This window comes from Phocoena sinus, chromosome 10, assembly GCF_008692025.1.
Source record: "Phocoena sinus isolate mPhoSin1 chromosome 10, mPhoSin1.pri, whole genome shotgun sequence".
NCBI classification, from domain to species: domain Eukaryota; kingdom Metazoa; phylum Chordata; class Mammalia; order Artiodactyla; family Phocoenidae; genus Phocoena; species Phocoena sinus.
This window is the reverse complement of record NC_045772.1, coordinates 19,685,838-19,710,118: the sequence shown is the minus strand read 5'-3', so window position 1 is coordinate 19,710,118 and position 24,281 is coordinate 19,685,838. Positions and strand designations below refer to the sequence as shown.

The 24,281-nt window shown below is 35.2% G+C and overlaps 2 protein-coding genes across 4 annotated transcripts in view; one reads left to right on the top strand and one right to left on the bottom strand.

Moving 5' to 3' along the window:
* The window catches only part of PARPBP (PARP1 binding protein), an 86,258-nt gene extending 73,573 nt beyond the window's left edge, over window positions 1-12,685 (top strand). Inside the window, exons 10-12 of one of the 3 annotated variants that reach the window (XM_032646438.1) lie at window positions 8,922-9,057; window positions 9,529-9,665; window positions 10,399-10,498. In XM_032646438.1, the coding sequence (XP_032502329.1) occupies window positions 8,922-9,057; window positions 9,529-9,665; window positions 10,399-10,410 (285 nt within the window). In that variant the 3' untranslated portion in view covers window positions 10,411-10,498. Of the gene's footprint in view, window positions 1-8,921; window positions 9,058-9,528 lie in introns of all 3 variants that reach the window. The other 2 variants (XM_032646439.1, XM_032646437.1) reach the window with 2 other exon arrangements.
* On the bottom strand, window positions 10,267-11,600 carry PMCH (pro-melanin concentrating hormone). The gene is made up of 2 exons (XM_032646442.1): window positions 11,352-11,600; window positions 10,267-11,003 (listed from the first exon to the last, which is right to left on the bottom strand). The coding sequence occupies exons 1-2, from the start codon at window positions 11,598-11,600 to the stop codon at window positions 10,797-10,799; spliced, it is 456 nt and encodes a 151-aa protein (XP_032502333.1). The 3' UTR covers window positions 10,267-10,796.
* Window positions 12,686-24,281: the final 11,596 nt, after the last annotated feature.

The window sequence follows — 24,281 nt, the reverse complement described above, 5'->3', positions numbered from 1 at the left end:
AAATGAGTACAAAATAGCAATAACTAGCAAAAATATTCACCAAGAGCAAACAACAGAAAATAATTTGATTGGATACAATAAACTTCAGAAACGATGGCCAAGGAAGGAAAGATTTCAGAGGGAAAAGGCACAACATGATTTAGCAACTTAATCTAGCCCCAGTCTCCACATAGTGTGCTAGTGAGTTGACAAAGTCCTGAGAATTATCACTAAAATATTTCCAAAACTGAGAAGCCAGCTGTGTGTTCTTTTTTTTTCTTTTTAGAGAAATAGTAGAAGTGGCAACTACATAGTAATGTGGAGAATGAACTCTGGGATTTACACATTGACACAGTGAAGGCTCTAGTGCTGCATACTGAATTGTGGAAATTATCCAAATGATCCCCTTGCATTTGAATGAAATACAGCCTCTAAATAGAGGGACTTTTTATGGTACATATAATACACAATAAATTCTTAGAAGAAAGTGAGGAACCAACCCAGAAATTTTTTCAGATTGCCTATCTCCTCAACTGAATGTTACTTTTGCCTCCAGGCTCCAGCCTGCCTCCTTCAGGCTACAGAAAAATGGGGGATAACAGAAAATATGCAGCCTTCAACATGTAACTGAGGAGCAAGTAAAATGCTGTCAAATAAGGAGGAAACAGAATCAAGAAACCACTCACAGGCTTGGAGGCTTCTGTTTCTAACTAGGATGTAGTAGATCATGGCAAAATACCATTTCTGCTACAATAACAAAATAAAAGGCAGATAAGTTGGGGAAAATATTTTAAAAGACATAAGAAAGCTATGTAAGCAAAACAGTTTAAATAAACTAAAAATCTGGAGAGGGTAAAGTTCTTCTGAGGTGAACAGACTATTATCAGAGTTTTCTTCCCTGGGATTATTTTTCCAATTTTGGGTATGAGCCAAGGATTGATCTTGGCCCATGTAAAGGAACTCACTGACAGAGGAACTAACAAATATTTTGATGTCTCGAGGGGCTGGCAACAATTTGGAAACTTTGGGGCCCTGAATGCACAGTTATTTTTACCTGCAGCACCTATGCTGAATTTTGGAGCTGAGTGGGAGGTTAAGGAACCTCAATCCAGTATACTAAAATCACCTGTAGTCTTGCAGTAGCTCAGAAGACAAGGCTCCTCTTGAGGAGTGTGACCTGGCTGAAACGCATGGCTGTTGCCTTCTCAAGATATTTGCCACGTTTGGAAATGAAGTGGGTTGGGAGCCCGAAGAATACAATGTAAAAACCTTTGGAAGACAGACTGAATCCCCCAGACTTTCAGGTCAGAGATGATAGAGATCCACAAGGCTCTCAGTTGAAAGCTTGGGAGGGACATTCCCGAAGGAGAGGTTAAGAACCAGAAGTCAAATATGAGTTATGACAACTGCAACCCAGCTTTGACTCAGGTCAGTCCCTGTCGGCATTGCGGTTATCAGCCCCTCTCTGTGTCTGCCTAACAGAGACAAAGGAAACCCTTGATAGAAGGTTTCATCTGGAGCCTCTATAGTTCCTTTATATACTGGACATGAGAAGAGACAGGAAGACTTGTCCTTTAATCAAGAGAAAAAACTAACAATAGAGGCAGACTCACAAATGACCCAGCTACTGGGATCAGCTGACAAGGAATTAAATTTTTTTTTTAACATTTAAAGGTAATTAGGCTTCCCTGGTGGTGCAGTGGTTGGGAGTCCGCCTGCCGATGCCGGGGATGCAGGTTCGTGCCGCGGTCTGGGAGGATCCCATGTGCCGCGGAGCGGCTGGGCCCGTGGGCCGTGGCTGCTGGGCCTGCGCGTCCAGAGCCTGTGCTCCGTGGCGGGAGAGGCCACAGCAGTGAGGCCGGTGTACCGCAAAAAAAAAAAAAAAAAAGGTAATTAAAGGAAAAGGGCAAAATGGATGAAAAATTGGGAAATTCCAACAGAGAATCAATTTTTTTACTTTTTGGCAAGGTGCACAGCTTGCGGGATCTCAGTTCCCTGACCAGGGATTGAACCTGGGCCATGGCAGTTAAATTGCCAAATCCTAACCACTAGACCACCGGGAACTCCCAAGAATCAAAAATTTTAAATCAGAACCAAATGGACATTGCAGAACTATAAAAACATTATCTAAAATTAATAATTTATTAGGTGAATTTATTTATTTTAAAGATTTTTTGATGTGGACCATTTTTAAAGTCTTTATTGAATTTGTTACAATATTGCTTCTTTATTATGGGTTTTTTTTTTTTTTTTTTGGCCCCGAGGCATGTGGGATCTTAGCTTCCCAACCAGGAGTTGAACCCGCACTCCGTGCATTCAAAGGCGAAGTCTTAACCACTGGACCATCAGGGAAGTCCCTAGGTGAATTTAATAGTAGACCAGACATAGCATTAGGTAGCATAGTGGACATGAAGATAGGTCATTAGAAAAAAGTCCAAACTAAAGCAAAGAGAGAATAAAGAATAAAAAAGCAGAAGAGAAGAGTAGGACACAGAAAATGTCTAACATATGCCTAACTGGATCCTCAGAACAAGAGGAGAAAATAGGATTGAAATAGTATTTGAAGATATAATGATTGTAATATTTTCCAAAGCTTAATTGGTCCTTTCACATCAGGTAGTAGTTAGAAGATGTGAGGAACAGATGTGTGGTTTCCTTTAATAATGTACAGTTGCGTATGTGTTCCAATATTATGGACCTAGCAAACTAAAAAATGTCCCTGAGTCCTTTGAAAATCCATCTGCCTTTCATGTATGTGCCACACACACACACAGGACATAGATTGTAAAGCTTCTTTCCAGAGCAGTGTTCTCCAGTAGAACTTCTGTGGAAATGTTCTGTAATTTGTGCTATCCAGTACTGTAGGTGCTAGCCACGTGTGACTTTTGAGCACTTGAAATGTGGTACTGCAACTGAGGAACTCGATTTTTAATTCTATTTAATTTTAATTAATTAGCTACATATGGCCAGCATATTAAACAGTTGCATTTCTAGTGGATTAAAGATACACACAAATGCAATAACTGAAAACCCATAATAAGTAGAGGAAATGGTGCTCTGACCATGAGAGATTAGAATAAATAGGATTTAAATAGGGAGAGAGGATGGAAGAGAGCATTGCAGGTGGAGCAAACAACTGATGAAAAAGTATAAGATTGTCTTAGCTAGTATAAAGAGGCTGTGCATTCCATAGTGAACAAAATAAGTGAATAAATAATGTGGGGCAAGGTTAAGGAAGGTGTGGCTTTTGTGGTTTTAAGGAACAGTTACTTTTTGTGGGGCTTATTGTAAGGATATGTGCATGAGAACCTAAGAAAGGTGGAATATTTAAGAACTTGAAAGTAATGGTGGATATAATGGGGCTTAAGGACTTCAGCTGCATGGTTCTCTGTACTTAAATGTGATGTAACTTTGTGTGTATACCTCTCTCTTGTTTCTGTACCAAATGGTTTTCTTACTCTATTGAACAGAGTAGTTTACTCTGTACATGTTTTTCTATTGATATATCAGAGCTTTTGCCCTTAGGGTGCTTTAAATGTTCTTTACCAGTCTACTTCTCTCATTTCTGTGTGCTGTGGTTTCTTTACTCTCCATACATCTCTTTCTACCTCCAAGCTTTTGCTTACTCTTGGTTTCTGTTCCCTCATACCTTCTGCTCGCATACACCTGTTAGAGTGTGTTATAATTTTACTTAATTAATGCACTCAGCAAACATGTATTAAATGCCTACTGGATACCGGGCTCTGTCCTAGGCACTGTAAATATATCAGCAAGCAAAACAGACAAAAACCCCTGCCCTGATGGGCAAGTTGTCCCCCAATATTTGTGGGACTAGGGTGGAAGAACATAAATGGAAACCCCTGGTCTACCCCCGCAGTCCTTTTAATGCTAGTTCTGTTCCATACTGTTAGACACACTCCACCCAGAAATGTATACATCCCGCTCCCTGTCACCCTTGTCATAAACAATCAGCCCTTCCTAAAGGAAGAGGCCAGTGCTGGCCCAGTGCCTAGGCAGTTTAAGCAGGGAATTCTGGGGTGCCACGTTCTTGGAACAGGATCTAAAAGGGAGTCATAGTCTCCTAGTGGGCATATCCAAGTCCCTGTGGACTTATTCCTCACCCGGTGTGATGAAGAGGGCCAGAGCAGGCCATCAGTTGGCAAACTAAGGTTTTGTTCATGGAGCTTACCTTTTAGTTGGGAGAGGCAGATAATAAACAAAACAAACAAGTGAATTATATGGTATATTAGAAGGTTATCAGTGCTATGGCAGGAAATAAAGTTGGGGAGGGGGGTAAGAAGAGTGTGTTCCTTTGTGTGTGTTTTGGTTTTAAAGGGAACGATCAGTACAGGTCTCTTTGAGAAGGTGACATTAAGCAAAGGCTTTAAGGGAATGAGCAGCATTTTTCATTAGAATGAAAATGGGATGTTTGTATTAGTCTGAACTAAAATTTGAACTTGTTTTGGCTGAAGTAATGAGGTTGGGATTTATTGCGTACCTCCTAAGTGTCAAGGGTTATACTAGGTATTTTATATCCCTCATTCCAATTAATCCTTGTTGAAATCTAGAAGGCATTATTTTCCAGACCATATACCTAGTAAGTAACAGAACAGTGGTTGTATTCAGGTGTAAGACTTCAAAATTTATGCTGTTTCCAAAGTGTAAACGAAGGCATAGTAATTATAATAGTCATCATTTGATATACTTACAAATTCATATGCCATTAAGAATAGCAAATCTCTGTTCTTTTGAAAATGTGATAATGTAAGAATGAAAAGGTGAATTTTGAATATTTATTTTAGTTATATATTTAATAGGTATGTTGAGTAATTTCTTTTTCCAAACTTGTTGATAAAATTTATAGCCCCCGCTATAATGGGGGCTTAGAAATTTCATTTTCTTATTAATACAGCTAACTGAGAGTTTCTGTGACTTTTCAATATTTTGACTCATTTGTCTTAATTTAACTGGAGTCAGGCTTTCCTATGTGAAGTACTATTTTCCTCAAACTGGGAACCTACTAATAATTTCAATTTAAAAAGAGCTTGTGGCAAAAGGACTTTTCCAATTCTTGGCAAGTTTGAAGTTCATTGCAATTTTACTGTGGATAGAAATCTTTCCAAAGGGGGGAATTCACTTTACAAAGGAAAACTTTGAATCTTTTTCTCTCATGTGACTTGAACATAAAATGATTTTAACAGCCATGTATGAATCTGGACATTATTCTTAGTTGTTAAGTACTTCAAAAGCACTTTCAAAAGGGAATTGTTTTGCTTATTTGTGATTCCAAATCAAATACACAGAGATTTGGAAGATTTGCAACAGGAAGTAATCTCAATTCTATGTAGCCACTAATCTTGTGCAGAAAAATTCAACTTTTATGAACAAAGGAAAAGCAATCTCTTTTAAGTTATAAATACAAGTCAATGTAGCTTGTATTGTTTTAATAACCAAAATGAAGAAGCTGATTGTAAGTTCATTTTTTGAGCTGCATTCCTAGAATCATTTTAGGGTTGGCCAGGTCCTGAGAAACCTAATTCAACAGATTTCTTACTCTATAGGAGTACTTTCTTTATATGTTACTACATTAATAACTGTATAGTATCTACATATATCTTTAGAGTTACATAGCTGTTTCATATTTTTAACTTCATTTAATCCTCACAACTCTATGAGGTAAATATTCCCATTTATATGTGGATAAGTGAGAGGTTTAGAGGTTTACCCAAGATCATCTACTTAGTAAGTGATAGGGCCAGTATTAGAAGCCAGGTCTTTTGACCACAAATCTGATGCCTTTTCCATCACATCATCTTGTTTCTTTGTGCGGGTTTCTTAGTTGGACATCACATTGTTGGCTCCAGTCAAGTTCATGATCAGTTAAAATCTCTAGGTCTTTATTTCATATGTTGTTTTTAAGTCAGGTTCTCCTCATCCTGTACATCTGTAATTGATATTTTGAACTTAAATACAGGACTTTGTTTATCCTCATTCATTTTCATCTTATTATTTTCTACTTATGGTTCTAGCCTTCTGAGATCTTTTCAATCTTGATTCTATTATCCAATTTATTTATTAGTTCTTCCAGCTGTGTGTCAACAGCAAATTTTATAAGTAGAATGTCTTTGTGATTATGGAAGCCATCCTAGTAATCTCTTTAGTATACTGTGTGCCTGTCACATAGTTGGAACTTAATAAGTGGTAATTGATAAAAAAGATCTTTGTACAGGGCAGGGAAAAAACACACATATAATCTTTTACAAAAAAGAAAAAAAACACCCTCAATATAACTACTCTCGGTTATTACTTTTGGATATAAGTATTCCAAGATTGCCATAGAACCATTGTGGTTCTCTCTTGTGTTTTGATACGTTTATAAATAATATTTTTCATGGTAAATATAGTGGTTAACTGATTTTCTTTCACATCTCAACCCATAATCAGTATTTTAAGAATTTCCTTCTAACTCTAGTTTTCTGAAACTGCCCTACTGTCACTAAGGGCTAGAGAAGTTCTCTATGGGGGGCCTAAGGAGAAGAAATCTAGCTGTCAGGAGGGTTTATTGAACTTATTTTGCGACTGTATTTACATAGCAAAGAAAGCTTTTTACTCAGATGTATGTTTAAAATTAATAAAAATGCCAACTTTCTAAAGAAATTTTTATTCACATGCAGCATGAGATTGAGAAAACATCAGTTGTCTGTATTAAATAATTATTGTATTTTTATTTAGAGTGCTTTATGAGTGGTACTGATGAAGGTTTTGTGGTGGGAGGCTCTAGTCCCCCAAGCCACCTGTAGGTGCCATCACTATCTGGATATTATGGGAGTGATCCTTGCCAGCCACTTAGCATCCATTTACTTTCATGGCCTTACCATACTCTTTATAACTCTCTGTAAGCAATAAGTTTATAATTTTCTATAAGTAGTAACTGGCGAAATGAAAGAAACGTATAAAGAGATGTCAGCAGCTAGTATTGGTTTTGTAGATGGAAATAAATGTTTTTGGATAATTTACTACAGTGATGATATGATGTAATATAATATAAAGTTTATTTTATTAACAAAATTTATTTTAATGGCTTTATTAATTGTTTTAATTCTCTACTTATGGAATTAATAAAATCCAAAAAGGCCTAGTTAAAACCTTCAGTTATATTTTAGGGCATCTCATGGTAGAAAATATATAATAGTAGTTGCATTCATGTGGATTCATGAAGATATTGGGCTGTAGCTCCATTCATTATCAAGAGCCTACTGTATTTCACTTCTAAAAAAAATAGTTTTTCATCTTTTACATTTTCACATTTTTTTCAATTTTGTGTATTTTTGTGCTTAAATGGAAGATAAATTCTAATTGTCTACTTCTTCAAGCAAATTAAATATAATTTTTAGTCCTCTGGGAGTTACAGTCTCTCATAGACACCATTACTCAGAAAGATATAAAATTTGTCATCCTGAGAAAACTTGATTTATGGAGCAGCTGGACTGGAGACTATTCTGATTTCTTCTAAAATGTAGTCAGTGGATTTCACTGCTGTTATCTTTGCAAACATCTGAGTGGGTTAATGTAGTTATCGTTCTGAATATATAGCATAGTGTATAATTACTGAATATATAATGTAAAGTCATGCTGTTTTAGACTTCGTGAACTGTATCAATACATGCTCTGTGAGTATTATTCAGCATAATGTAGTTATACTTTGAAGTATTAATTTTTGAATTGTTGAAGTCCTCTTTATTTAATCATGTATTTGAAATAAGCTTTGTCTGTTTCTGAAAAAGATTTGAGATGATTTCTAATTATTTGGAGAAATCTCCCTACTATAACCAAATGGCATTACACAGCAGCTGCAATTGTTGAAATTTGCATTATCTGTGTAGATTACTTTTGTTCTGAAATTAAGTTCTCTCCCTAAAACAGCCACTGGTTTTATGTTTGCAGAATACATTTCCAAAAATACTTTCTTGGCATGGTGCTTAAGAATTAAATTTAGCTTTCTAATTTTCTCCTATTAGTCATGTTTGAAGATAATTACAGGAGTATACTTTGAATACTCAACTATTAAATCCCTTGGTCACATCTTCTTAGAATGATATAATCAAATCATATTTCTTAATTTTCTAAATATTCATGTTTTGTTTTGTTTTTTGCGTTACGCGGGCCTCTCACTGCTGTGGCCTCTCCCGTCGCGGAGCACAGGCTCCGGATGCGCAGGCTCAGCGGCCATGGTTCACGGGCCCAGCTGCTCCGCAGCATGTGGGGTCCTCCCGAACCGGGGCACGAACCCGCATCCCCTGCATCGGCAGGCGGACTCTCAACCACTGGGCCACCAGGGAAGCCCTAAATATTCATGTTTTTAATTAAATAATGCCTTTCATTCACCACTTTGTTTTATCTTTCACCTTCTTTGTTAGTTTCCTATCTTTGTTTCTTTCACCTTCTCTTATTTTTCTTTTTTATCCTAACATTTCTCCCTTCCTTAATTTCTCTAATTTCTTGAATTCCATATGCTATTTTTTCCTAAAAGAGTTGTACCCTGTAATTCTTTAAGATTGAAAACTTGTATTTTTCTAGGATTACATATATCATGTATATCATTATTAAACATAATAAAACCACTTTCTAAAGCATCTCAGACATAGGAAGGTGTAACAAAGGCCTTTGAAGAGTTTATAATTGATTTGCCTAAGCTTTTACAAAAATTATCAAAAACATACACAAAGCTGGTATTACTGAAAAGAACAAAAATGCTGATTGTAGCAGTGAATGAGTTTGCAAACTATGAAACATCAAGGATTAAAAGTTCCCACAGATAATGAAATATTTAAGGGAAATTTTTATGATACCTCAGTGACTACAGAGTATATTTCTGTCTAGATGAAAAACTAAATAAAAATAAAGGATAAATTGTATATTTTCTCCTTTTTTCCTGTTACCAGATGAAGCAAACCTTAATTAGATCTCAGTTTGCTTGTACTTACAAAGATGACTGCATGATAAGCAAGGATAAGTGGAATAGTGTTAATTCAGCATCAAAGCCTTTGTGTGTTCTTCACATGGAAAATGACCATTCTGGTAATTGACCTTATTTGAGCAATTTAATAACAATTCAATTCTAGTGTACTAATTGGTTTTAACTTAAGTAAAACTAGATTTTTTTTGCAATGTAAAGGTTTATATTTTTATAGACCTGAGTTTATTTAAAAAGTTATATCTAAGTACAAATATATGTATAGGAATAGGACTCAGTTTGATTTAACTAAATGTATTTAAGAAATAACTTGCAGCATTTAAGGATTAAGTGTTATGCATTCAGACAAAGCAAATTTATTGTTTGTAGGGATGAAAAGTGATATGGTAAAATGCAAAGAAATGTGATAGTAATATAGCTGTATTTGTTCATCATGTAATTTATATCATTATTTGATTGTAAATCATAAATTTAAAAATATTCTTTAGCCATTTAAAAAGTTTTTTGTAAAATTCTCATGTGTAATAATTTTAAGTATTATATAATTTCTTTCCTCTTTTCATCTTGCATAACAGGAGGTGTAAATTCATCTGTTGGAAGACCAACAATTGGAACAAGTTCTGGAAATGTTCATCTGGACAGAAGTAAAAATGAAAAAGTGGCAAGAAAATCAATTAGTCTGACAGGAAATAAAGGCTCAAAAAGGAAACAGGTGGATTTGGATGATGAAAATATTCTCTGTGATAATGGAAACGAACCACCTCAACACAAAAATGTTAAGATACCTAAGGCATCAAAAGATTTGCAGAGTAAATTAGATGGCAAACTAGTTAGAGCTGCAAAAAGCAACAAATGTACCGCCAAGAACAAATTGATTACTGGCCAGACAAAGTTAACTCAGTTTTTTAGACTATGAATTTGTCTTTTATGTTCTTTAGGTTTATGTATATATAAAAACATTCACCAAAGGCATCTGCTTAATTTTTTTTTTGTTTTTTGTGTGGTATGCGGGCCTCTCACTGTTGTGGCCTCTCCCGTTGCGGAGCACAGGCTCCGGACGCGCAGGCTCAGCGGCCATGGCTCACGGGCCCAGCCGCTCCGTGGCATGTGGGATCTTCCCGGACTGGAGTATGAACCCGTGTCCCCTGCATCGTCAGGCGGACTCTCAACCACTGCGCCACCAGGGAAGCCCCCATCTACTTAATTTTTAAGAGATCAAGGTGTAAATTATGGTGCTTTATTATTTTGGTCTGCAGTGTATGTAAGGTTAGCATGTTAAGCATTGTTTAAAAAATACTAGTAAGTCGTAATTATGCAGAATATTCACAAAGTTTAATGCACAGGTAAAGCATATCATTTAGGTATATCTTAATACTACTTTCTTTGAAAACAGACATTTAAAATAATACAAGTCATAGTAACATTAAGGGCTTTTTTCCCCACAGGCAATTAAATGATTTTGTTTTCTTCTGAAATGATGATGTGGACCAACAGGTATCAGACTTGCCAGCAAGGTCGATAGACTCTTCCCAGCATACACCTGAGCACTGAAGGAAAAAAAAGCTTAAATTGTTTAAAGGACTAGTATCACACAAAATTGATTAGAAGTGAAAGAATGGATCTAGTATAGCTAATTCTCAGTAAATCAAAATTATAGTAACTAATAACTAATTATAGTAACCAATTAAATACTTTTTAATTTCACATCTTTTGCAGGGGTCACTTAAAATCAAGTAAATTGAACCATGGTCTTGTTTGATTTTGTTGTGATTGGACCCAAATTCAATTAAACTCAGATTTCTATTTTATGATATTAAGATATAAGAATTGAATTTTAAAAAGACTACTCACTGTCAAAATCTCTCCTTCCTATAGGAAATTTAGCTGAGTTTTCTTCATCTGCAACTTCTCTCTTTTCTTGTATTGATTCAGTATTTTGAACTTCATTCTCAGCTGGAAAAGCTACAGATCCTTTTAGTGCAAGATAAGGTTTTATAGCCAGATTCAGTGGCAGACCATTATTTAAGAAATTGTGTTTGGAACCTGCATTCTGTAAAGAAAAGGTTGATTTGTGTTTTAGCTGTCTTATTGGGAATAGAACTATGATACAATTGTGTAATATTCTTATTGATCAAAGATGCTCTACACTGTTTTGACTCTAAAAAATATTTTAGATACAAGGTTTTCAGGGAATAAAAACCTTTTGAATAAGAGATGTTTTCCAGAATTTTCCAGAAGAACAACCTGGTATGTAGGAAATTTGATCAATTGTCCTAATGCATATTGTGACTTTTTTCACATACTTCTGCTTATAAAAGTATCGACTTTACTTCCAAAGGATTCATAAACATCATTCAAATTTCCACTGAAATAAAGGATAAGTCACATTGCCACTTACCTTTGAATTTTTGTTTTCCTCATCATTCATGAAATTGCTCTCATCATTTTTATATTCCTCCAGGGAAGGAACAACAATTGATTTTTCTTCAGTATCTTCCTTCTGAAAGGCTTTCCCCAACCTCAGTGTTTTAAATACCATGTCATCTTCTAAATTTCTTATTGACTTGGAGGCTGAAGGCGAAACACCTTGAGAAAGCAAAGAAAAAGTTAGTATTAATATGTAGGAAGAGAAACTCATTTTTGCCATTCTTAGTTTGATGTTTGCATGGAGTCAAACAAGGATGTGTAAAATGAAGTAAAATTTCTCAACCTGCTTTGTAAATGATTCCTACCTTTATATATTTTCCAGCTTGAATAGAAAGCACTTGAAGGACTTAGACTTTCGTCATTTTAAAAATGACTCATTAGATAGAAGCTAACTTTTTGTATAGCTGCTAATACTTACACTGTTTGGGTTTTAGTGGCATATTGTTTATTTTGAGTGTGAATTTTCTCAGAATCTGATTAAGATCCTTGGTAGAGAGCTTCTGTTGAGATTATAGTCTCTTGAAAATGGGTTGTTATTAAGAAAGACCACAGGACATCAGGCTCTCCATATTCTTGTTTATTCATATTGTTCCCTTCTGTTTATTTTCTGATTAAGTAAAATATTAAAACTAAAGTTATTTCTTTCACTCAGGATAATAAGCGTCAAAGTTTAACTACATTTAATCCTGATTAAGTGGAAATAATCTTCAGAAAGAATTTTTTCCATAAATGCTTGGAATAGCCTTTGGTATTTAAAGTATATATGCCTGTCAGTATGAACAAAAAGTCATTCATGTTATATCTAAAATTGACCTGTCAGGTGTGTTTTATCTCTATATTTACAAAAGGGTATTACTGATATTTATTAATGAGTTTAGCAATTAATGAATAAGAAGTCCATGAAGAGAATATTTATGTGCTCCATAAATGTTAATTTTGGATAATGAGTATGTTGTATGATTTTTAATTAAACATTTCAGAGTTAATTTGTAATGTTGGCCCTGTAGAGTAAGAGAATACATTCTTGTGTATGTCTTCTGGTATATATGTGCAATAGTTTTTCTAGGGTATATTTCTAGTTATGGAATTGCTGGGTCTTGGAGTATGTACATTTCAGCTTTATTAATGCCAAAATGGTTACAGAATAGTAGTAACCAATTTAAACTCCCACCTGCAGGTTATGAGAGTTCTTACTGCTCCAGGTTCTAGTTAACACTTGGGTATCTTTTTGTGCTTTTAATGTTTATTTCTCTAATTACCAAAGACGTAGGATGCCTTTTCATATGCTTAAGTAAAATGCCTTTTAAAGAAAAATTTGTCTATTTCTCTATCAGATTGTTTGGGTTTTTCTTGTTGATTCATGGGAGTTCTTTATATATGCTGGATATTAATTCTTTGTTAGTTGTATATGTTTAAAATATTGTATTTTTTCTCACATTTCTTATCTTTTGAACTGCTTCATGGTGTCTTTTGGTGAACTAAACTCCTTAATTTTAATGTTTAAATTTCTTTTTTTTTCTTTTTATGGTTAGTATTTATGTTATTTGGAAATCCTTCCAAACCCTGAGGTCATTATCATACTTCTATATATTCTAAAAGTTTGTGTTTTGACTTTCACATTTAAATTTTTAATTCATCTAGAATCTTGTGTGTGAGAAAGAAATTTTAACTTTTCCAAATGTCCTTATATATTTCTTTTTTTTTAACATCTTTATTGGAGTATAGTTGCTTTACAGTGGTGTGTTAGTTTCTGCTTTATAACAAAGTGAATCAGTTATACATATACATATATCCCCATAGCTCTTCCCACTTGTGTCTCCCTCCCTCCAAGCCTCCCTATCCCACTCCTCTAGGTGATCACAAAGCACCGAGCTGATCTCCCTGTGTGTGGCTGCTTTCCACTAGCTATCTGTTTTACATTTGGTAGTGTATCTATGTCCATGCCACTCTCTCACTTTGTCCCAGCTTACCCTTCCCCCTCCCCGTGTCCTCAAGTCCATTCTCTAATAGGTCTGTGTCTTTATTCCCGTCTTGCCCCTGGGTTCTTCATGACCTTTTTTCTTTTTATGTCCTTATATATTTCTTGAATAATTCATCCTGTCTCCACTAATCTGCAATGCCATCTCTGCAGTATATTAGGTTTCTATACATGTGTAGGTCTCTTTCTGAACTCTTTATTCCACTGCCAAATCTACAGTATTATTTATTATTACTACAACTTTAAAATAACTTTTTTTTACATCTTTATTGGAGTATAATTGCTTTACAATGGTGTGTTAGTTTCTGCTTTATAACAAAGTGAATCAGTTATACATATACATATATCCCCATATCTCTTCCCTCTTGCGTCTCCCTCCCTCCCACCCCTCTAGGTGGTCACAAAGCACCGAGCTGATCTCCCTGTGCTATGCAGCTGCTTCCCACTAGCTATCTGTTTTATGTTTGGTAGTGTATATATGTCCATGCCACTCTCTCACTCTGTCCCAGCTTACCCTTCCCCCTCCCCATATCCTCAAGTCCATTCTCTAGTAGGTCTTTGTCTTTATTCCTGTCTTACCCTTAGGTTCTTCGTGACATTTTTTTTTTCTTAGATTCCATATATATGTGTTAGCATACGGTATTTGTCTTTCTCTTTCTGACTTACTTCACTCTGTATGACAGACTCTAGGTCCGTCCACCTCACTACAAATAACTCAATTTCGTTTCTTTTCATGGCTGAATAATATTCCATTGTATATATGTGCCACATCCATCTTCTTTATCCATTCATCCGATGATGGACACTTAGGTTGCTTCCATGTCCTTGCTATTGTAAATAGTGCTGCAGTGAACATTATGATACATGACTCCTTTTGGATTATGGTTTTCTCAGGGTATATGCCCAGTAGTGGGATTGCTGGGTCATATGGTAGTTCTATTTTTAGTTTTGTAAAGAACCTCCATACTGTTCTCCGTAGTGGCTGTATCAATTTACATTCCCACCAACAGTGCCACAGGGTTCCCTTTTCTCCACACCCTCTCCAGCATTTATTGTTTATAGATTTTTTGATGATGGCGATTCTGATCAGTGTGAGGTGATACCTCATTGTAGTTTCGATTTGCATTTCTCTAATGATTAGTGAAGTTGAGCATCCTTTCATGTGTTTGTTGGAAATCTGTATATCTTCTTTGGAGAAATGTATTTATATCTTCTGCCCATTTTTGAATTGGGTTGTTTGTTTTTTTGATATTGAGCTGCATGAGCTGTTTGTATATTTTGGAGATTAATCAATCCTTTGTCAGTTGCTTTGTTTGCAAATATTTTCTCCCATTCTGAGCGTTATCTTTTCTTCTTGTTTATGGTTTCCTTTGCTGTGCAAAAGCTTTTAAATTTCATTAGCTCCCATTTGTTTATTTTTGTTTTTATTTCCATTTCTCTAGGAGGTGGGTCAGAAAGGATCTTGCTGTGATTTATGTCATAGAGTGTTCTGCCTATGTTTTCCTCTAAGAGTTTTATAGTGTCTGGCCTTACATTTAGGTCTTTAATCCATTTTGAGTTTATTTTTGTATATGGTGTTAGGGAGTGTTCTAATTTCATTCTTTTACATGTAGCTGTCCACTTTTCCCAATACCACTTATTGAAGAGGCTGTCTTTTCTCCATTGTATATTCTTGCCTTCTTTATCAAAGATAAAGTGACCATATGTGCATGGATTTATCTCTGGGCTTTCTATCCTGTTCCATTGATCTATATTTCTGTTTTTGTGCCAGTACTGGACTGTCTTGATTACTGTAGCTTTGTAGTGTAGTCTGAAATCAGGGAGCCTGATTCCTCCAGCTCCGTTTTCTTTCTCAAGATTGCTTTGGCTATTCGGGGTCTTTTGTGTTTCCATACAAATTGTGAAATTTTTTCTTCTACTTTTGTGAAAAATGCCATTGGTAGATAATTTATTTTCTTATTTACGAACATGAATACAAAGTACAAAGGTATTTTTCCATATTTATTTTGAACTTCTTTAATCTTTTAATGACATTTTGTTGTTTTCTTCATAAAAGTCTTGCTTATCTTTTGTTGCAAGATTTATAATTGTTTATAATTTAATTATAAGTAAGCTCCTTATTTTTAGTTATTACAAATTTTATCTTTTAAAATACCTTTTCTAACATTATTGCTGGTTTGTACACATGCAGTTGGCTTTTGTTTAGTGCTCTTATATACAAAAAACTTGTTAAAGTCTTTAATTCCCTAATAATAATAATTATTATTTAATTCAATAGTTTATAAATGTATTAACTCTTTAAGGTTTTCCATGAAGACAGTTGATATAAATAATAAAATAATGACATTTTATTTCCTTCTTGCAAACGTGTGTGTTTGTGTGTATTTATCTGTGTGTCTGTCCATGTGTGCGAACAGACTGACTGAAACCTTCTGTAAATGTTGGACATGGAGATAAGATATCTTTGAAGTATTACTTATTTTACAGAGAATGCTTTTAACTTTTCACCATCGAATATGATGTTTGCTCTAGATTTTTATGTAGACACCCTTTATACCTTGCAGGAAGTTCTTTTCTATTTCTGGCTTACTAATAACTTTTGTCATGAATTGTTGAATGTTATTGAATACTTTTTCTGTATCTATTGAAACGATCATACTTTTTCTCCTTCAGTGTTTCATTGAGAAAATGAACAGATTTTTCTCATGTTAAAGCAACCATGTGTTTATGAAACAAATCTTTTAAAATATTATTGTATTCAATTTGGTAATATTTGATTTATATATTTTTCATTTATTATCATGAGTGAGATTGATCTGTAATTTCCCTTTCTTCTATTGCCTTTGTCTGCCAAGGCATTAAGGTTGTACTAGCTTCATAAAATGAAGCAAGGGGCAGGGTTTATTCCTTTTTTTCTTCTCCTGTAAAGTGATGTGGGCTTGGTGTTTTGTTGGTGGGCTTAATGGTTGATTCACGTTTTTCAGAGTTGTAGGAACATTCAGCTTCTCTGTTTCTTTTTGTTTCTTTTTTTTTTTTAGCGGTACGCGGGCCTCTCACCGCTGTGGCCTCTCCCGCCGCAGAGCACAGGCTCCGGATGCGCAGGCCCAGCGGCCATGGCTCACAGGCCCAGCCGCTCCACGGCACGTGGGATCCTCCCGGACCAGGGCACAAACCCCCCCTGCATCGGCAGGCGGACCCCCAACCACTGTACCACCAGGGAAGCCCCTCTGTTTATTTTTTAGTTTGTTTTGAGGATTTAAATTTTTATAGAATTTGTCCATTTCTCTTGTTTTCAAATATTCTAGTGTAAAGTTAGTTATGATATTTTCTTCTAAGTTTTTTAAGCCTTGCTTCATCTGTAGTTGGATTTCATTCTAATTATGCTTATTTGTGATCTCTTGGTCTCTGCCTCTCTCTCCTCTGCCTCTGTAATTTGATCACACTTGCTATATAGGTTTATCAATTTTGCTGGCCTTTAAAAAACCTTTTGGCTTTGTTGATCTTCACTATATATATTTTCTATTTTGTTAATTTCTGCTTTTTATTATTTCTTAAATTTGAGGTTCATTTTACTATTTTTCTAACTTACTAATTTAGAATAACTCATTAATATTTATACTTTTAAAAAATACTGGCATTAAAGATTATACATCTCCCTTTATGTATCATTTTTATTAAGTCCTGCAATTTTTCTTTTTTTTTGGCTGTGCCCTGCGGCATGCGGCATCTTAGTTCCCAGACCAGTGATCGAACCCTTGCCCTATGCGTTGGGAGTGCAGAGTCTTAACCGTTGGACCTCCAGGGAAATCTCTAAGTCCCACAGTTTTGATAGGTAGAATATTCAATGTTTAATTCCAGGTTTTTATAATTTTCATTATTATTTCTTCTTCAACCTGTTAATTACTTAGATATTTTTAGCATTTAGAATATATGGGAATTGAAACTTTGGGGAAGAGGATACTGAATTCCAAACAAATTGAGTTGTTGTCAGAAATCTTGTTCTATAAATTATAGAGTAATTGAAATCAGTATTAGGTTGAAGTATTTGCAAGTGATGATTTTCAACTGTTTTTGACATACAAATAGTAATTTCATATGGTTCAACATACAGAAACTTGCCTTATGGCCTGTGATATCTTTATTTTGTGTAAAAGTTCTGAAAATTCTTGAAAAGAATATGTAGACATTATTTTTTTAATAAATTTATTTATTTTTGGCTGCAATGGGTCTTCATTGCTGCATGTAGGTTTTCTCTAGTTGTGGCGAGTGGGGGCCTCTCTTCATTGTGGTGCACAGGCTTCTCATTGTGGTGGCTTCTCTTGTTGTGGAGCATGGACTTCTAGGCATGCAGGCTTCAGTAGTTGTGACATGTGGGCTCAGTAGTTGTGCTCGTGGGCTCTATAGAGCAGGCTCAGTAGTTGTGGCGCATGGGCTTAGTTGCTCCACGGCACGTGGGATCTTCCTGGACCAGGGATCAAACCCATGTCCCCTGCATTGTTAGGTGGATTCTTAACCGCTATGCCACCAGGGAAGCCTTATGTATACATTATTTTTGAAAGCAGGGTTCTGTATGTGTGTAGAGGATGAAAAATGATAATATGTTGTTCAAATCTTCTGTCTTATTGATTTTTTTGTCTGCATGAACTGTCAGTTACTGAGAGAGATATTTGCAAACCTTTCACTATGATAATGGGTTTATCTAATTATATTTGTAGTTTGTAATTTTTTTTTTTTTTTTTTTGCGGTACGCGGGCCTCTCACTGCTGTGGCCTCTCCCGTTGTGGAGCACAGGCTCTGGACACGCAGGCTCAGTGGCCATGGCTCACAGGTCCAGCCGCTCTGCGGCATGTGGGATCTTCCCAGACTGGGGCATGAACTCGTGTCCCCTGCATCGGCAGGTGGACTCTCAACCACTGTGCTACCAGGGAAGCCCTGTAGTTTGTAATTTTTGCTTCATTTATTTTGAGTTTATGTTATTAGGACATTCAAATTAGAGATTGTTTTGTCTTTCCCATAAACCAAACTATGTGTCATGACCCTCTTTACGTTTATTAACGTGTTTATTACTATCACCTTTCCTGTATCATCTGTATGTCTTATATGTGTATGTTGAAAATATCATATAGCTGAATTTGGAATTTTTTATCTGACCTTTGTCTTGGAGAGTTTAGTCCATTTACATTTATTCTGTTTACTGAATTACTAATATTCAGTACTACTGTCTTCTTTTGTGATTTTTATTTGTTCTAATATGTTTCCTCCTTCCCTTTCTTGCCTTGTGATTTACGTTTAATCTATTTCTCATTGTTTTAAAGGGTACCCTAGACATTTTAATATCATCTTCAGTTATTTACATTTAAAGTTAACCAGTATTTTTGTCCTCCTCACAAATAATGTGAAGACCTGAAAATCCTTAACTCTGGTCACCACTGTTCCTAATTTGGATGCTATTATTTTCAGAGATTTAAGTTCTATCTTGATTTTTTTAATGAAACAAATTAGGGATTATTTTATTATTTTATACAGTTAACATTGGTTTAGATTTACCTACAAGTTTACTATTATTTTCCTCACCATTTCCTTTTATATCTGAGATCTTTCTTTGGACAATCATTTATCTTCTTTCTGAAGTACATGTTTCTGAAGTATACTAAGTTAGATGCTAACTTAGTGAAGTTCTGTTAATAATAAACTAAGCTTTGTTTTGTTTTAATTAAATGTCTCTTGCTATTGAAAATTATTTTCATGACTATAAAATTACTCAGTTGACAATTGTTTTCCCTTAGTACTTTATTATTGCTTCAATTCTTCTGGTTTTCATTGTTACTGCAGAGAATTCAGCTATTGGTTTTAATCATGATTCCTTTATATGTAATCTCTGTATTCTATCTAGCTGCTTTTAAAATCTTCTCTTTGACTTCATTGTTCTGCAGTTTTACATGATGTGTCTGGGCATGAATTTCTTATAATTTATCCTGGTTTAGATTCTTGAATCTGAGGGTTAATGTTTTTCATGAATTCTGGAAAAGTATTAGTTATTATTTCTTTGAATATTTCTTCTGCCCTGTTCTCTTGTTTTTTCTTCTGGAATTCCCAATAGATATATATTGGGCCTGCCTGCTCACTCTATCCTCCATATCTTATAACCTCTGTTTCCTATTTTTCTCTTTCTCTCTGTGTGCTGCATTTTAAATAATTTCTTCAGAGTTGTATTCCAGTTCACCAGTACACTTTCACTTGTATTTAATCTGCTGTTTAACCTGTGTATTGAGCTTTGAATTTAACTTCTTATATTTTTTAAAAGTTCTAGTTGGTTTCTTTTCAGATCTGCCTGGTTCAATTATGGTTTTCTATTTTTTATTCATATTTTCAATCTATTTTATTGTCTTAAATCTATTAAACATTTATTTATTTTTATCTTTAAACATTTTATATTTGTACCTAGTTATTCAAGTGTCTCATATTTGCTTATTTGATTCTGCAGTTTGTTACTTCTTCTGATCCTAGCTCATAATGTCTTCTTCATGTGTTTAGTGAATTTTTATTTTGTTCCTGTATTCATTGAGCTGCATCCAAAGGAAAATTTGAAATTCCTGTGTTTTCTTCTGCCAGGTGCCTGGAGCAGTACCAATCCAGGACCACTTTATTTTATGGGTTTTGTGGCCATGTTGGGTCTTATTTGAGGCATGCGGGATCTTTGTTGTGACATTCTGGATCTTTCATTGCAGCGTGGGCTGTTCGTTGTGGCACGTGGGCTCTGTAGTTGTGGCACACGAGTTCTAGAGCGTGTGGGCTCTGTAGTTTGTGGCACATGGGCTCTCTAGTTGAGGCGCGTGGGCCCAGTAGTTGAGGCATATGGGCTTATTTGCCCTGCAGCATGTGGGATCTTAGTTCCCCGACCAGGGATTGAACCTGCGTTCCCTGCATTGGAAGGCAGATTCTTAACCACTGGAACACCAGGGAAGTCCTTCCAGGGCCACTTTAAACCAAAATTTCTTCTTGCAGTTTTTCAGGCCACAGAGTTAGTGCAAGTACCAAACTAAGCGAGTATTCTTTTGTCATTAGGAGTTCTCTGGTGTGTGTGTGTGTGTGTGTAATTCCCCTCCCCCCACCCCCCACTTCTTCTCAGAGCCATTCCTGACACAGGCATGTTTCCTTCTATGGCCCACATGTGCTGTCTTCTCTTTCAGCACATGTGGGCCATTAAAACCAGGTGCTAAGCCACCAGGAATTCACAGAATCTCTGAGCAAATGCAGGCTCTAATCCTTGTTAACCCCTGTGGAATATTGCACTTTCTCTTTTCTGGCCTTCTGTTGGTTTTTCTTATTTTACCACCAGTCCAGCCATACTTAGCATTTTCAGTTTTTTACTGAGAGGTGTTCTGTATACAAGTAGTCTGCCATATTGCTGGAAATGGACGTCTCAATTCATTCTTTAGTGGAATCTCTGCAAGGGAATTTGAATCCATTTGCACAAAATGTATATGATATTGCATATTAAATTATTTCCTTTTAAACTCGTGTTATGGGGCTATATTTCAAATTCTTAAATGGTGCCGTTTAATATTCTGATTTCTTTAAATATATTTGATCAGAGATGGGTGTAGTTAGCTGCTAATTCTCTTGGGGACTATTTAAATCTAATTAGGTACATGTTTCCTGAGAGTGTATTTATAAATAAAAGACTTCGAAGTCCTCTGACTTTGCTCTTAGGGCTGCCTTATTTTTTTAATGTTGTTTAATTGTGCCCTGGTTTTTTTCCCAGGGTATGAACCTGCTTTGGAGGTGGCTGTTTAATCTAAAAAAGTCCTCATTAATGGTAACCTTTTTTCTTAGCTGTTGTTCTGGAAGTGTAATAAATATTAACAATTATGTATTTTGTTTTAAATTTCCACCAGATGAATTGGTTTGGCTGATCTTCACCCAAAATTGGGACCAAATCCAAACCATTTTGACAGTTTAGAAAACTTAGTTAATGTTTTCCTTTATTTTGCTTAAATTGTCATAGTCTCTGAACATTATGAGGTTTTCCCATAACCGTTTAATTACGGAGATAGTTTCCAATTTTTTTAAATGATAATTTTTTTAAACATTGGTTACTCTGATGTGCAATGGAGCATAGTAGATTTCTTTTCCATCGATGCTGAAAATTAAGTGTCCCCAAGTGGTAGAAAGGAACTTTGAAGAAGAAAAACTATTGCCAGATGGGCTTGGGTGGTTCAGAAAACCTTGGAAAGGCAAAAAGTTTATATCAAATGCAATCTTCATTTTCTGAAGAACTACTACTAACGCCATATATTTGTAAATCACTTTTTTGAAATTCTCTTTCCTTTAATTAACATATCTTTGCCATGTGATGCCAATAAATTCAATGCAACCCAACTTAGAGATTGGTCATTATTTTACTTAGAACCATGAATTTCTTAATGGCTAATTTTATGAGTCTTAAAACCAAGATTGCTCATTTATATTATCAAAAGATATAAATAAACTTAGAATTCCTTCTCAAATTTATACAGTGAAAAACCCATATACCTCTACCTAGATTCTACCATTAATTTATTAGTGTATTTGTTTTATTATCTGTCCATCTTTCTATCCCTCTAGTAATCATCTTGTTCTTTTAATGCACTTCAAAATATATTACATACATTAGTACACTTTCCACGAATTACTTCAACATGCATGTCATTAACTAGCTTTTAATATTTGTTTAGTTTTTTTCTTTTAAGGTAAAATTTACAAAAAATGTACAAATCACAAGTGTATGTTTCCTGAGTTTTGATAAATGCATATACCTATGTAACCTACCCTCAAGATAAGACATTGTCATCACCCCAGAAAGTTATCTCTTGCCTCTTCATAGTTAATTGCCACTACTCACCCAACTCCACTCCTCACCCCAACCTTCAGCTCTGAGGAAATCACTGTTGTGAGTTTTCCCACTGTGAATTAGTTTTGCCTGTTTTGGAATTATGCAGTATGTAATCTTTTGTGTAAGGCTTCTTTCACTCAACATGTTTGAGACATGAAGATATCCCCCTATACTTTGTCTAAAAGCTTTATGGTTTTAACTTTTACATTTAGGTCCTTGATCCACTTCAAATTAATTTTTGTGTGTGGTGTGAGTGTGAGTTAGGGATTAAGTTCCTTTTCTCATATGGATGCCAAGCTGTTTAGGCACCATTTGTTGAAAAGATTCTCCTTCCCCTATTTTGTTGCTTTGGTGCCTTTATCAAAAATTAAGTGACCAAAAGTACAGACTTATTTTTGGGCCCTCTAATTTGTTTATTGATCTAACTGGTGCTTATCTCAGTACCATATTATCTTGATTACTGTAGTTTTAGAGTAATATTGAAGTCAAGAGTGTAAATGACTCAACTCGGTTCATTTTTAAAACTGATTTGGATATTCTGTGTCTCAACAAATTTCATCTTTGAAATCATAGTGTATATTTTCTTATCACACTGGAATTATTAAACTAGAAATGAATAACGGAAAAATACTAAGACTATCTACAAATGTTTAAATATTAACCAACATACTTTTGAATAATGTGTGGTTCAAGAAAACAATCACAATATAAATTAGAAGATATTTTGAACTGGTGATAATGAAAACACAGCATAACTTGTGGGATTCAGTTAATATGTGCTTATAGGGAAATACATAGCTCTAAAATGCATATTTTGGAAAATAAAAAAGATTGAAACGTCAATGATTTAAGCTTACATCTGAAGGAATTAGTGAAAGAATAGCAAAGTAAGCCCAAAGAAAATATAAGGAATTATTAAATATAAGAGCAGGAATCAATAAAATAGAATGCAATCATACAATAGAAAAATTTAACGAAGCTAAAAGATTAGTAAATTGATGACTTGTAGCAAGACTGATCAAGAAAGAAGGACACACACAACTAATATCAGGTATGTAAAAAGGGAACATTGCTACAGATCTTATAGACATTAGATAATGAGTATTATGAACAACTTTTTGCAAAGAAATTGTCAAATTTAGATGAGATGGATCAAGGATTGGCAAAACGTTTTTCTATAAAGGTCCACATGGTAAATATTCCAGGCTTTGTGGATTATACAGTTGCATCTGCTCAACTCTTCCACTGCAGCACAAAATCAGCCATGCACAATATGTGATGATTGGGTATGGCTGTGTCCCAGTAAAACTTTATTTACAAATATAGACAGCCTGAGGGCCATAGTTTGCTGACCCCTGAACTAGACAAATGCTGTAGACAAAGAGACATAAGACTGGCACAAGAAGAAATAGAAAATCTAAATATTTCTATATCTATTAAGGAAATTGAATCTATAATTAAAACGCTTTGTCACAAAGAAAACTCTAGGCCCAAATGACTTCACTGATAAATTCTTCCAAACAATAATAACAATCTTACAAAAAGTGTCAGAAAATAAGAAAAGAGGAACAGTTTCTGTGTAGCTCTGTAATGTATCAACTTGCCTAGCCTCAGTTACACTTTCCAAAATTTCTGTCCTAGTTGGAGTGGGCCACAAGAGACATTCTTGTGTGAGATTTGGAGGATAGAAATGAAGCAGCGGCCATTTTGTAACTCATACATGGTATTGCTTACCTGTCGGCTCACCTGGTTGGCTTGGGGCAGCAGTCAGACCTGCAACTCCCCTGAATCCACTTTCCATTTCTCTGACTCCTGGGATATGTGCATGTGTGTAGTTCTGTGATAAAGGGCACTAACTTTCCTGCAGGACATCCATACCATCAATGTCAGATGCAGCAAGATCTGATAAGAGTTTCAGTCTGTCCTTATTGGTTTCAACTTGCTTGTGGATTCCAGCTTGTCCTTGCTCTTCCCTACCTTACATCTATCTTTCCTTTTCAACTGTTTGAGGCCCTGTGGACTCCAGCATCAGATGAAAGAATCTTATG